A 15,542-nucleotide genomic window follows, 5' to 3' on the forward strand; every position below is an offset into this window, starting at 1 on the left:
CCTTCACTAGCTGTCATGGGATCCCCTGAGCGTTCTCATACATGATGTTACATTTACAGCAGCAGGCAATGTCTTTGTGAAAAAAGGTGACAGTTCTCCCGTTTTTAAAAATTTTATTTGGAATGGCAGGAATAAGCTTCCATAGTAACACATCTGTTTTATTTTCTTTTTTAAACTAAAGAAGGCGTTTTTAATTTAATAACATAAATATTGCATTAGGTTACTCATTACTTTAAAGAAGTAATCTTTATATTTAATGCACATTACTTTTAAAGCGTAACTCCCAGCACTGCCCAGCAGTTAGCCTGAGGCCTAAGAAGTCTTTCAGTAGGGGCTCAAGTGGCAGCCCAATAAGCTAATTAGCTGCAGGATAGGGAGGTCCCTACTTCTCCACAGGCTCAACATAAAACGAGAAGAAACAAATTAACATAATTAAAAAAGAAAAAATATCATTCCATAATAATTCACAAAGAAGAACAAACTCAATTAAAATCTAACATGACAAGAAAGAGATTAATAAAAGCAGTATCATTAACAGAAATAACAAAACGCTTAACATAATTAAACAGGCAAACTGTGTGCAAAGTTCAAATAGAGACAAAGCCGAACTTTAACACTATAAGTAATTCATAAATAAAAATAAAATGAAAAAATTATATGCATACCTTATATAAGTATATACTTTTCCCTGTCCTGGTGAATCCCAGCACTTTTGAGGTTCCCTAAACATTGGCTAATGATATTTGCAATTTGCTTATGTAACATTTAATACTTATGTAATGGCTGTGTAGCCAGCCTGATCGAGCTTTTACACTGATCCTGTGATGATGATGTTAATCATTACAACTGTTAAAAACTGACAAACTGCATTATTGTGATGGCTTTTTTTTTACATTATGTTTAAATTATGAGTTGGGTTTTCCTTCTCCTTGGTTGTCAGGTAAACACTAAAGAGTGACTGCCCCTTACATAAACACGGCTTTCTAAATTATTTCTCCTAAAATATTTTCTGTGCTTCTGCAGAGAGTTGCTAACAATGAAAGGTACTATATTAAATAAAAACAGATGAATTAACCATTCTACTAAATGCTTGGATGTAGTAAATGTATCCAGAATGTTGTGGTGTCGTTCCTGCTTCTTCTGCATCACAGCGCCCTCTAGCAGCATTTAACAGGTCTCTTTATATTCATCCAAGCTTTGGAGCAGTTCAAGCAGAAATGCCAAACACTGGCTAGAGATACAAGCACATGTCTCAGTCCATCCTGCTGACTTAATGACACTTCATCTACCTCTCTTCGCCTTGAGAACCTCAAAAGGCTGCCCCATGATCACCCGCTTTGAATTTGTACCTGCTGGTTCCCTACTGCAGCAATTCATGTAACCACTCAATTAAAAGAAATTTTCTAAATAGCTAACCTTAGGCAAGAGCTCTGTTTGTGCTTGTATTTTTTTTTTCTATTAAACCAAAATGATTTATGGGCTTCAGAAGAGGGGTGGTCTACTAGTCAACTCTTAAAATAATCAATAGGTCTATACTTTATGGAATCTCTGGTAAAGTAGACCTCAAATTAATAAATATACAGATTTATATGTGTACAGTGCTGGGTACACCAAGAAACTTAGCAGAGATGCCCATTGATACAGAGCCTGAGGGGCTCCAGGCCATTAGTGTAAAGTGTTGTAATCCTCAGGAATAGATGAGCCCAGGTCTCTGTAGCCTCTTATTGTTTTTAAATGCCAACGTCGTGTTCCTGACTACACCAGAAAATGTATTTGTGGAGGACCTTTTTCATACAGAACATGGTGTGGCGGGGCCTGGAGCACATGGACTAAACAGGACTTTCTGTTTTTCATCGTAGGTTTTATTTATTCATCTGTTCAGTGTGCAGTCAAGGTGCAGAGTACATCAGGCGACTATCTCTGAGGTGGTAAGTAAAGCTCTTACATACACACTTATGCATGCTCCCTACCAAGCTTGCACTTATGCTGTACACTGACTGGCTGACACACTGAAACACATTAAAACACCAGTATGTACTTGTAGGCATATGTACATGCACAGCCATAATCAAGTGTGAACTTGCTATTGATGCTCACTGATACACACTAATGTGTACATTAAACACATTCAAACACCATAACACGGTCCTGGAACATAAGAAACATAAGAAATTTGACAAACCCTTCAACTCATCAAGCCTGTTTTTGTTTAGCTAATAGCTAAGATGTCCCAATTTCTAATCCAGATTCTTCTTAAAGGTTGTCAAGGTTTCTGCTTCAGCTCTATGTTTTGGTAGTTTGTTCCCAAGTCCCACAACTCTTTGTATAAAGAAGTGTTTCCTGGCTTTTGTCCTAAATGCACTTCCCCTTATAGTCCATTGATGTCCTTGAGTACATGATTCACCCTTAAACTGAAAAAATGTTGCTGGATCTACTTTATCAATGCCTTTGAGGGTATTAAATACCTGGGTTAGGGCCCATGCAGTCTTCTGTGTGTGACACTAAACAGCTTTAATTGTCTGAATCTGTCCCATAATGCACTTGGTTGCTCTCCACTTCAAATGCTGCTATGTCTTTCTTGTACTTTAGTGACCAGAACTGCACACAATACTCCAGATGTGGTGTTACTAGTGCATCATATAATTTGAGCATAACATACCTTGACTTAAATTCAACAATTTTTATGATATAACCTAACATTTCTTTTGCCTTCTCTGCTTTGCTTAGTCTGCACTGGCAATCAGAAGGTTGCCGGTTCAAATCCTGTAAATGCCAAAAGGGACTCTGTTCTGTTGGGCCCTTGGGCAAGGCCCTTAACCTGCAATTGCTCCGTCCTGGGCATGACGTTAATCTGCATCCACCCCTGCATGTATGCCCTCCAACCTGCAGGGAAAAACTTTGGGGTTGGTGGCAGAATTGGCACTTCAGCCACCATAAAAACCCTCACACTGTTCCACTCCATCTGAACTAGTATGGTGCTGAGGTTTCACCTGTTGCATGGCTGCACTCAGGTCCTAATCTGGATCCTGAGTTGGTTTGTCGTCTGGTGGGTGCGGCAATGCACTGTATCAGTGCGTGCTCCTAACCTCACCTCACCTCATTGCTTAGTCGATGGAAACGTTGTGTCAACATAAACCCATAACTATACTAACTATCCCAGAATCAATGTCATTAATATAAATCAAAAGAAGTAACGGTCCAAGGACAGACCCCTGAGGCACTCCACTGATGACCTCTCTCCATTCTCCTCTTATCTGCACACTATGTCTCCTGCTGGTTAATCAACTAATCTTTGGTGTGTGACAAACACATCAAAAGGCTTTTTGAAAGTCTACATAAATTATGTTGTATGCTTTTTTGTCAACAATTCCAGTTCCATCTTCAAAAAAATCTGAAAGGCTAATTTGACAGGACCTTGGTCTCATAAACCCATGCTGGCTGCTGTTTAGTATGTTAGATTAGATTAGATTAGATCAAATAAACTTTATTAATTCCATGAGGGAATTAGGGTTAGGTTGATTGTTAGTGTATTATTTTAATTTTAATATCTTCTCTCTATTATAAAAAAAATCTTGGAAGGAGACAAGACGTGATTGTCTCAGATACACTTTCACGTCCCGCGAGACGACAAGCGCTTATTTAAACAGATTTGGAAAAGTCCTGCGTGGTTATGTCAGACACATTTCTTGTAGAAGAAAGAAACAATATTCACTCACGGGCAGTTAGTTATATGTTGCGTTGTCACAATGTAATTCCAAACATGGAATCAAAATTCAATGCGATATTGATGAAAAGGTAAAAGTGAAAAGAGATCGAATATATGGACATAGGTGACATAACAGAAGTGTGCCGCGTGAAATGCAGATTGCACGGCAGCAGCAGCAGCAAGCCAGCAGCTGATCAAGCAAAGAGGAGGTAAAAAAAACTGTGTTTCCCATTGTATCACCGTTTAAGTGGGGGTGTCAGAGGAGCGATCTCATCTCCTTGGGGTGCGTTCAGCCCCCCTCTTCACAACGCGAGCGGCAGAGACGCAAAGTGGTTGGCGCAATGTGTAGGCGGAGGGGAGGGGGAGTGATTGTGCAAAGCGAACAGGGGGCAAAGCCCCATAGTAATTAATAAATTATTATCAATTATAAAATACCAGTAACAGCGTACTGCACGATAACGTGCAGTGAATCCACTTGACTTAATCATTCCTTGTTTTCATTCTCTTTCTCAGTACGTTTACCATTCGTTTGCTCAGAAGTTGATGCGCTTGATGCTTCGTGAGCAGCTTTTCTTTTCTCCACCCTAGCAGCCCACTTCTCTTCTTTTCTTCTGTAGGCATCTTTTCACATTAAAACTGATTAACTCAGTGTTTGTGTTGTAATAACTGAGTATGTTTTTCATTTCTTTTTTACTTAAGCTGGCACTTAAGTGTTCAATCTGCCTCAAGAATGATTTAAGATATGAAGAGGTAGAGGAAGTGACGGCGAAGGTGGTAGGGATGAGAACAGCACCCATACACATGCGCCACAAGTCCGCCCTGCTGCATACTGCAGAGAGTTGATTCTACTGTACAATAAAATAAAATAAAAATGAATAAGAGGAATAGCCTTGGAGGTTCATTCATCACCCCGAAAGCCAATAGTAGACGACACGTAGTATATGTGTACCAAATTTCAGGTCAGTAGGTCAAACGGTTTGCAAGCTATGGATGATTCAAAATCCTGGACAGACAAACGGACAGCCATGGTAGTGTATTATAAAAGAAGATAATATTTATTTAATAATGTATATTCTATGTTAATATTATTCTAATATATATTATACATAACATGTAAGTAATTTTAAGTATAATCAATTATAATTAAAATATTGGCTTAGGTAATTTTCTAATTTATTTCTTATTATAGCCAGGAGTGGCTGCAGCTTTTTGTTGTAACCAGTTTCATAATTAGAAGGTGGGCCTAACAGATAATGTCATTTTTAAGTTTTTTTTGTTTAATTTATATGTCTTTTTAGTGCTTGCATTCTGACAAGACAAAAATTGTGTATTTTTTGTTTTCTTTGATCTTTATTCATATGTTTTATGGTCCTTTCCTTCTCTCAATTTCAAAACATTTTATCAACACAGACACTTTGTGATTCATGTGCGCAGGTTTAAATGAAAGCACATTAGTTGGAGATCTGCTCATGTCTTTGTCGTTTGCATCTCACAATTATTTGATGGCAGGTTAAGAAAACAGGCGACAGTTACAACCCAAATGCAGCAGTTTAAAATTAAAAAAAGCAATTAAGGGTTTTGAATTGCAACAAGCAAGTTGGCTAAAACTAAACCCAATAAATTCTTTACTGTATTAGTAAAGTGAAGTCAAGTAAAATGACAACATTTATTGGTTAACTAAAAAGATTACAATGTGCAAGCTTTTGAGGCAGCTCAGACCCCTTCTTCTTGCCTGAAGGTGCCATTTTGCTAGACTTCTCATTACATCCGGTGGAAGTTCAGCCCAGACCCAAACAGGAAGACACAGAATGTCCCGAAAACACACACTTTTTAATTCTCTTTTAAGCACACAACATAGTGACAGTGCACCAATCGCCAATCTCCTTTTTGGACTTCCTTCTGCCACCTTTACTCCTCTCTTTTCAAGCTCCGTCTTCTTCCTGCCGACTCCGGCTCTCTGACTGGAGGGAGGTGGCCCCTTTTATAATCACCCGGATGTGCTCCACATGCTCTGTGACGATCTTCCGGCGGCACTTTCTGGTGTGGTGGAAGTGCCGCATGAGCACTTGGAAGCACTCCGAGTGTCCCTGGAATTCCTTCCAACAGCACTTACAGGTATGGCGGAAGTGCTGAGATCCAGGGCTCCACAATCCCCCGGGTCACCTCCCGTGGTGACCATGGGCCCCAATAGGATTGAGCTTCCATGCTTGGTTTCCGTGGCCCCCATACAGACCAGGGCGGCTGCCCTCTCGTGGTCCAGGGGAGGTATAGTCCATCTCTCGGTCCTTTCAGGCATCCCATCTGGGCAATACCCGCAGCCATCCGCCACAATCCATAATGGCTAACATAGTACAACACCCTAATACTAAATAAATAGGTTCTAATTAAGAAACTGGTTAAAGCAAAAACCTACCACCACTGTGGACCTCAGGGACTGTAACTGAGCACCCCCGCTCTGTATTGTACGTAAATTGACAAACTGCACACTCAAAAATGTTGATATGTGTATTATTGCATATCCAGGCCGCAGAGTACACATTTGTGAGCACAGGTATAGTATCTGCACACACATATGCATGCATGGCAGGGAGTTTCCTTCAGCTTAATGAAAACAAAAGTGAGCTGATTGTTTTTGGCAATACTAGTAAAGTTAAGAATTTGAATTTAGCATTTGGAAGTATTGTATCCTGCAGTTTTTTTATTGATTCAGAGCTCAAGTTTGTGGGTCAGATAAATTCAGTTGTCAGGAGCAGCTTTAATCATCTCAAACTAATTTCTAAGCTCTCTTCTTTTCTCTCTTTGAAGGACTTAGAGATAGTTATTCATGTCTTTATTGCTTTACGATTGGATTACTGCACTTTACTTGGGTGTTAATCAGCCTGTGTTAGCTCGGCTACAATTAGCGCAGAGCGCAGCTGCCGGCATGCTCACCGGTGGCATTGTGTTTCACAAATTTTAGCCAAGCTCCATTGGCTTCCCATGAGCAACAGAATTCATTTCAAGACTTTGCTTTTGGTTTACAAGATTCTGCATGATCTGGCTCCCTAATAACTCACTGTATTTGTCTAGCATCAGCCTCAAGATCTTTAAGGTCTTCAGGACAACCACGTTTGACTGTTCCCTGTTCTTGGCAGAAATCAAAGGGAGAACTGTGCCTTTTTCAGTAGCTGCCCCGCGGCTTTGGAACAGTCTGTCTCTGTTTGTTAGAACTGCTTCTTCTGTTAGTGCCTTTGCTTTCTAAGGCTTTCCTGCAGTTCTCGAGACCATCCTCTTTCTATTATTTTATGTTTCCTTTGTATGCAGTTTGACTATTTTACTTTTACATACGTTTAATTAGCATTTTTAGATTTTTGTGTTTTATTGTATTGTATAGCATTTGGTTTAACTTTTCGCATTTAAAGGTGCTTTAAAAATAAATTGACATTGACATATGTACAGTGACACACAAGCACACAAATAATGTACTGTAGTTTTGTGGGTTTGCAACCACAATCAAGCACACTGATTTGTGCACAGCTGTTCACGCGCTAGTAGATACTGTGAAAGATGCCCGGAACACAGACAGAGACAGACTCAGAATGTCCCAGAACACATACATTTTTATTTACAGTTCTTCCTGCACACATCACAGTGCACCAAACTGCTGAAACTCACAGTCCTCTCTTTTCCTTCTCTTTTCCTTTGCCTCCTCCATTCCTGTCACACAAGCTTCATCCTCTGACAGGTGCACTCCTGATGACCTACTTGCAGCATTTCCCGGTATGGCAGAAGTGCTGCATGGGCACCCAGAAGCACTCCGGTGTGTACTTGGTTCCTGTTCCGGCAACACTTCCTGGTGTGGCGGAAGTGCTGCAGTCCATGGCTCTGGAACCATCCAGGCACCCCCTGGCAGTGGCCGCGGGTCCCCACAGGGTCCCAGCACCGTGGTTCGCATGCAATCCCAGAGGGCTGCCATCTTGCATCCCAGAGTAGGAATGGCCCCTCTCCCGGTCCCCTGATTCTTCAGGTCTCCCGGTGGGGCAAGGTCCCTGGCCATCTATCACAATACATACAGGCACGTACAGTATGCATACCATACATACATACTGTATCTACAGATTCAGATGAGTATGCGTCTACAGATATCAATCTATCTATCTATCATATAGTGCCTTTCACATATCTATCTGTTATATAGTGCCTTTCACATAACTCTATCTATCCATCTATGTATCTATCTACACACACGACACCCTGTGCTCATACTTTGTATGTGTTGTGTAATTGGTCACACTGGTTTGGTACTTTTGAAGTCGAAAAATAACTTTTTTACAACCATGAAACATTAATTTGCTATAGCGAATTGTGTTCTAAAGTACACCAGCTTTTCTACATTTACAAAAATGCCATGCCTGTTCTTGCAGTTTAAAATCACATCCACGGGGAAGTCCTCCAAACATGAAAAGAAACGCTTTAAAATATTCTGTCAGTTATGCCAGTTTTTAAGCCAAGAATATTCTTGAGTATTGATTTAGCATCTTAATATTGTACACATTTTATAAAAAAACAGCATATCCATGTCATTTTCAGAAAAAAATATTTTTGTGAGAGTCTTTCAATTTAAAAGAAGTCCAGCTGTGCTCTTCACCTTATTGCCTGTCTCCCTCTGTGGCAACTTTTCACCCCCCTAGGGGTGGTCTTTTGTAGCTTAGTTTTTGAATGAAGCACTTGGTGTTTGTCTTTACAGAATGATTTGATTGCTTAGGGTTAAATTTTTTTTACAGGAATTGGACAAATAAGCTGTCATTTTATACTAGAGATAGAGTTTGTCCTACTACGAAAATCATGACACATTTAGCTTCATCACTGAACTATGCTGTTGATATCCCTCTTTTCCATTTATTGCTCATTTTGTAGATTTATGAATTCTTTATACACCCCTCAATGTATTTTACCACTGTGACAGTGATTTCTCTATGGCATTATCTTCTTGTTTGTTTTTCTTGTGGGAACCCCTATTTTGTGTTCATTTGGTACAGTCACTTTATCGTAGACGGCATCCATTGTTTTTCTCGTGATTGAATGTTGCTCTTACTCCTGACTTCATCACGTATTTCCTATTTAAGAGAATAGCATGGCAAGGATTTTATACTCATATCGTAATTACTTAGAAAATGTAAAAAACATTTTTGTAATTTAGTTAATCGTAACAAAAAATCTAAATAGTAGAAAAACAGTTCTGGCGTAGCACCAGAAAAGATGAAGTGGAGAGGAAGGAGGAAGAATGGAGAAGGGCTTTAGAAGATAGAGGATTGTAGATAAATGGGAAGAAGAAGACAGAATATATGAAGTTGAATGATGATCAGCTTCTGTAGCCTGTGGGACTCTGGAGGCAGCTGATAGGTACCGGCAGGCCAAGCAGAATGCGGCTTCGGTGGTTGCTGAGGCATGGGAGGAGTTTGGGGAGGCCATGGAGAACGACTTTCGGATGGCTTTGACGATATTCTGGTCCACCATCCGGTGTCTCAGGAGGGGGAAGCAGTGCAGTGTCAAAAAGTACAAAGTACTGTATATGGTGGGGATGGTGTGCTGCTGACCTCATCTCGGACGTTGTGGGTCGGTGGGGGGAGTACTTCGAAGACCTCCTCAATCCCATGCCTTCCAATGAGGAAGCAGAGCCTGGGGACTCAGAAGTGGGCTCCCCCATCTCTGGGACTGAGGTCACCGAGGTGGTCAAAAAACTCCTTGGTGGCAGGGCCCTGGGGGTGGATGAGATATGCCCAGAGGTCCTCAAGGCTCTGGATGTTGTAGGACTGCCCTGGTTGACAAGCCTCTGCAACATCGCATGGACATTGGGGACAGTGCCTCTGGATTGGCAGACTGGGGTGGTGGTCCCCCTCTTTAAGAAGGGGGACCGAAGGGTGTGTTCCAACTACAGAGGGATTACACTCTGCAGCCTCCCTGGAAAAGCCTATTAGGGGGTCCTGGAGAGGAGGGTCCGTCAGGTAGTCGAACCTCGGATTAAGGAGGAACAGTGTGGTTTTCGTCCTGGTCGCGGAACAGTGGACCAGCTCTACACCCTTAGCAGGGTCCTGGAGGGTGCATGGGAGTTTGCCCGACCAGTCTACATGTGTATTGTGGACTTGGAAAAGGCGTTCGACCGTGTCTCTCGGGGAATCCTGTGGGGGGTGCTCTGGGAGTATGGGTACCAGACCCCCTGATAAGGGCTGTTCGGTCCCTGTACAACCGGCGTCTGAGCTTTGCCGCATTGCCGTCAGTAAGTCAAACGCGTTTCCAGTGAAAGTTGGACTCCGCCAGAGCTGCCATTTGTCACCAGTCCTGTTCCTAACTTTTAAGAACAGAATTTCTAGGCGCAGCCAGGGCGTTGAGGGGGTCCGGTTTGGTGGACTCAGGATTGGGTCACTGGTTTTTGTAGATGATGTTGTCCTGTTTGCTTCATCAGGCCATGATCTTCAGCTCTCTCTGGATCGGTTCACAGCTGAGAGTGAAGGGGCTGGGATGGGAATTAGCACCTGCAAATCCGAGACCATGGTCCTCAGGGTGGAGTGCCCTCTCAGGGTTGGAAACGAGATCCTGCCCCAAGTGGAGGAGTTCAAGTATCTCAGAGTCTTGTTCACGAGTGAGGGAAGAATTGAGCGTGAGATCGACAGACGGATCGGTGTGGCGTCCACAGTGATGCGGGCTCTGCATCGGTCTGTCGTGGTGAAAAAGGAGCTGAGCCGTAAGGCAAAGCTCTCAATTTACCAGTCGATCTACGTTCCTACCCTCACCTATGGTCATGAGCTATGGGTAGTGACCGAAAGAACGAGATTGCAAATACAAGCAGCTGAAATGAGTTTCTTCCGCAGGGTGTCTGGGCTTTCCCTTAAAGATAGGGTGAGAAGCTCAGAGTAGAGCCGCTGCTCCTCCACATCGAGAGGAGTCAGATGAGGTGGATCGGGCATCTGATCAGGATGCCTCCTGGACACCTCCCTGGTGAGGTGTTGCGGGAACGTCTAACCGGGAGGAGGCCCTGGGGAAGACCCAGGACACGCTGGAGGGACTATGTCTCCTGACTGGCCTGGGAACGCCTCGGGATTCCCCCAGAAGAGCTAAAAGAAGTGGCCGGGGAGAGGGAAGTCTGGGCATCTCTGCTCAAGCTGCTGCCCCCGCTTATCCGATCTCGGATAAGCGGAAGAGAATGGACGGATGGATGAGGATTCTGAAGTTAGCCTGCTGGGAGTGCTTTTGAAAAGAGTGGATACATTTAAATATCTAGGATCAATGGTAGTTTAAGATGAAACACTAGATGTAGAGATAACCCATAGAGTGCAGTGTGGATGGAACAGTTGGAAGAAGGTGTCAGGAGTGTTGTGTGATCGAAGATTTAAGATGAAGGTTAAAGGTAAGGTGTTTAAGAAAGTGGTAAGACCAGTAATGATGTGTGGAGCTAAGACAGGGGCAATACAAGAAAAAGTTGGATGTATCAGAAATGACAATGTGGAGATGAATTTGTGAAGTTACAAGATAAAGACAGAACAAGAAATGAGACAATCAGAGATACAACAAAAGTGGGAAAGAAATCTGAAAAATTACAGGAAAGGAAGTTGAAATGGTATGGACATGTGACAAGGAAAGACAAGGAATGTGTGGGCAAAAGAGTATTGGGAATGGAAGTCCAGGAAAAGAGAAAGTGAGGGAGGCCAAAGGTGGATATAGTAAAAGAAGATCTGAAGGAAAAGGGCTTGACTGAGGAGGACATGCAGTACTAGGCTGTTTGGAGTAGGTTGATCAAGCACATAGACCCCACGTAAAGGTAGAAATGACAGAGAGAAAGAAGTAAGGACATTTTTTGCTTACTTGAACTTTTGAAGATCAGTACATTTGACTTTTCCCTTTTACATGTTCCTGACATTATCTCTGCTGTGTTTTGCCTTTGGCACCACCCTTTGCTTTAAGAGGAAACTAAAAGCCACTTCCGAGACAACTTTAAAGCAGGGACGTTTGCCAGTTTCATTCACTACAACTTCTGGAACATTTTTATGGGTTGTCAACTCATGTTCTCCTTTCTCCTGGTATAAGACTGCTGCCTGCCTCTTTGATTTTGATTTGGTGCCATTGCCAGATTGCACCACCTCCTTTGATCTCCCTGAGATGACAACGCATAACTGCTTGAGCCAGAATATACTAATGAGGAGTTCCAGCTGACTAAAGATGAGAGAATTAGAGAAAGAAAAAAAGGAAAATATGTAGCCTGAAGCTACAGCAAGGCTCTGGACATCTTGTGAAGAAACTTCAAGGTACCGCGATTACTATAAGGGGGTCGATTGTTTCATGTTATTTTTCACATCTCATATATGCACATTTTCAAACCATTTTACTAGAAAGGCAATATCATGCTAAATAGCTTCAGGCACCTCTGTGGTGTTGTGCTATTTAACTTCTTTATTTTTATGAAACGCCATAACAGTTGCTGTGAACAGACAAATGAATAGGAACGTATCTTTACCTCAGGAAAAGAACATGTGATAAAATGTGTTATTTTCAATTTCCTTTTGTTTGTCGCAAACATACCTCAGAAATGCAGAAGGCATGTTTTCTGAAATCAAAACACTTCCTGTCTTAAATTGGACATATTTAGCAAGTGTTAAGGGTTTTGTTTTCACGTGACGTAGACTCTCTTTGAAACTGCAAGAACAGGTATGGTATTTATTTATAAAAAGTGCTTTACTTGAGGATGCCATTTCCAATGGAAAATGAATGTATACCACAATTGGGGAAAAAATAACTGATTTGAAAAATATTTAACTTTTCGTTTAAGCAAGCTGTGTTCACTCACTACTCATCCTTCACTGCCCGACGTACTGTTTTATGCTTTTTGATTTCTCTTAGACCTTCTTTTGTTGTTTTTTCTATCTTTTCCATCTTTTCCTCCCTCTCTTGTCCAATAGCCCTTTTCAGTTTGTTTTGTGTCCGTGCCCATTTGTTCTTTTTTGTTGCAACTATGTCTTCTGCTTGTCCAGATTTAGGTTAACATAGGCTACTTAAGAAATTTGACAAACCAGATGGAACTATGCAGTCCATCAGGCCTGTCTGTTTAGCTAATAGCCAAGATGTCCCAATATCTCATCCAGATTCTTCTTAAAGATTGTCAAGGTTTCTGCTTCAACTCCATGCCTCAGTAGCTTGTTCCAAGGTCCCACAATTCTTTGCATAAAAAAGAGCTTTCTGGCTACAGTGTTCAATGCACTTCCTCTTAATTTTTCACTGATGTCCTCAAGTATGCGATTCACCCTTAAGCCAAAAGAATGTTGCTGGGTCTGCTTTATCAATGCCTTTGAGGATTTTAAACACCTGGATTAGGGCCCCAGCAGTCTCCTGTGCTTCAGACTAAACAGGCTTAATTCTTTGAGTTTGCCCCAAGATACACTTGGTTGCTCTCCTCTGCACAGCTTCAAGTGCTGCTATGTCTTTCTCGTACTGTGGTGACAAAGAACTGCGCACAATACTCCAGATGTGGTGTTACTAGTGCGTTATATAGTGTAAGCTTAACATACCTTGACAGTTTTTATAATACAATACACGGTCCTGGAACATAAATAAAAAAGCAATTTGACAAACAAAAGAAAACCCTTCAATCTGTTAAGCCCATTTTGTTTAGCTAATGGCTAAAATGTCCCAATATCTCATCCAGATTCTTCTTAAAGCTTGTCAGGGTTTCTGCTTCAACTCCATGTCTTGGTAATTTGTTCCTGAGTCCCACAACTCTTTGCATAAAGAAGTGCTTCCTGGTTTCAGCCCTAAATGTACTTACCCTTAAGATGAAAGAACGTTGCTGAATCTGCTTTATCAATGCCTTTGAGGATTTTAAATACCTGGATAAGGTCCCCATGCAGTCTTCTCTGCTCAAGACTAAACAGGTTTAATTGTCTGATTCAGACAGAGTAGGACATGTCCATATGTCCCATGACACACCTGGTTGCTGTCCTCTGCACAGAATTAAGTTCTGCTATATCTTTCTTGTACTGTGGTGAGCAGAACTGCACACAGTACTCAAGATTTGGTCTTACAAGTGCTTTATATGGTTTGAATATAACCTCCCTTGACTTAAATTCAACATTTTTGATGATATAACCTAACCTTTTATTTGCCTTTTTAATTGCCTCTGTGTATTGTTCAGTTGATGAAAATGTTGTGACGACACAAATCCCTAAATCCTTTTCAGAGGTTGCTTTCTGTATGACAGTATCTTCCATCTTGAATTTATAATTGATGTTCCTTTTGCCCATATGTAGCACTTTGCACTTTTCTACATTAAACCGCATTTTCCAGGTGTTTGCCAAGTTCTGAAACTTTTCCAGGACATTTTGAATTCTTTTTGCTGCATCCTCAGTGTCTACCATCCCTCTGCTTTTAGTGTCATCTGTGAATTTCTTAAGTTTACTAACTTTACCAGAATCAATGTCATTAATATAAATCAGAAAAAGTAATGTCCCAAGAACAGACCCTGAGGGACTCCACTGTTGACCTCACTTCATGTGGAGCATTCTACTCTTACCTGTACTCTTTGACTCCTGCCAATTATCCACTAGAGATCCAGATTTGTAGGTTACCTCTGATGCCTACAGCTACCAGTTTCAGAATTAATCTTTAATGTGGGTCGACCGTATTAAAGGCTTTTTGAAAGTCTAGGTAAATTATGTCATATACTATGTTTTTTTTTATCAAATATTCCAGTTGCTTCCTCAAATACATTACATATATGTTGTCACACACGTGTGCATAGGAGGCAGCTGAAGGGCTTAGAGAGGACTGATATTACATCTGCCCCTTTACGCTGACGCTCTTTCTAAGTTCCCTGCAGGTCTTTCCCGGGAAATCCCACCAGGAGCCATCACCTCAACTCGGGAGATGTCACTTCCGGTCCCGGTCCTGAGGATGACGTCACTTCCCCCCAACATCCTATAAAGCCTCCAGCCTTTTCTCTGGGAGGCAGTTCTGTTTTGGACTCTGTTGTGTAAACGTGACTATTATGAATCATTTGCTTTTGCAGCCAGGAAACCGCATTAAACAGGTGGCTGCCCCAAACCTTGCCATGCCTTGTGTCTCTTCTTATTACAATGTATACATACATATTTTCTTTTTTGCCATCCAGAGAAATCCAAAGGCCCATAAAATAAGTCAGTTTGAAAGTGAAGCTTTTGAAGATGCCCATTTTCTGGTGCTAGAATAACACACAGCTCATCACAGTCAGATTATCTGTTCTCTGAATGACTCTTAAATGTGGTAGAAATGTTTGAAGTCAACATGCATGATCAGTCCAGCACTGCCTTGTTTTTCTCCTTCCTCCAGGGTGGATGTTGTGCATCTCGCCCTCTACAACCTGGGTGTTCAAAGCAAAAAGAAGTATTTTGAGTTTGAGGAGATCCTTGCCTTTGTGACCAACAACTGGGACCACCTCCAACTTGGAAAGGTAAATTGAGACTTTAGTTTGATCATTCTTATGTAGTAATGACAAATGGCTTCAAAGACTAACAAATTAAATGTAATGAACTGTATATCTTGAGGGCCTAGAAATCAGTGTGGAATCACTTTCTTTGAGATGTTATTGTCATCATCATTTTAATTTCACTTGTCCTGGTGAGGATTGTGCTGGAAACACATCAAACTGAACTGACCAGGCCACCCTGTTTCCAGAAATTAACTCCAATCCCTTCTAGGGAATGCCCAGGCAAGTCAATTGGTATTATAATACTCATGCAGACTTGGATAGATCTGTTGGTCCCCTTATAGCTCATTGAAAAATTGCCATATGTCTCTTGAAAAGTATTGAAATGAAAGGCAATTGCCCCTGTAT

At 41.5% G+C, this 15,542-nt stretch overlaps 1 protein-coding gene across 2 annotated transcripts in view; it reads left to right on the top strand.

Moving 5' to 3' along the window:
• The window catches only part of phf19 (PHD finger protein 19), a 158,763-nt gene that overhangs the window by 91,820 nt on the left and 51,401 nt on the right, over positions 1-15,542 (top strand). For both annotated transcript variants that reach the window (XM_039764401.1, XM_039764402.1), the window contains exons 8-9: positions 1,860-1,928; positions 15,038-15,158. In XM_039764401.1, the coding sequence (XP_039620335.1) occupies positions 1,860-1,928; positions 15,038-15,158 (190 nt within the window). The remainder of the gene's footprint in view (positions 1-1,859; positions 1,929-15,037; positions 15,159-15,542) is intronic.

This window comes from Polypterus senegalus, chromosome 9 (assembly GCF_016835505.1).
Source record: "Polypterus senegalus isolate Bchr_013 chromosome 9, ASM1683550v1, whole genome shotgun sequence".
In the NCBI taxonomy this organism is placed as follows: Eukaryota; Metazoa; Chordata; class Cladistia; order Polypteriformes; family Polypteridae; genus Polypterus; species Polypterus senegalus.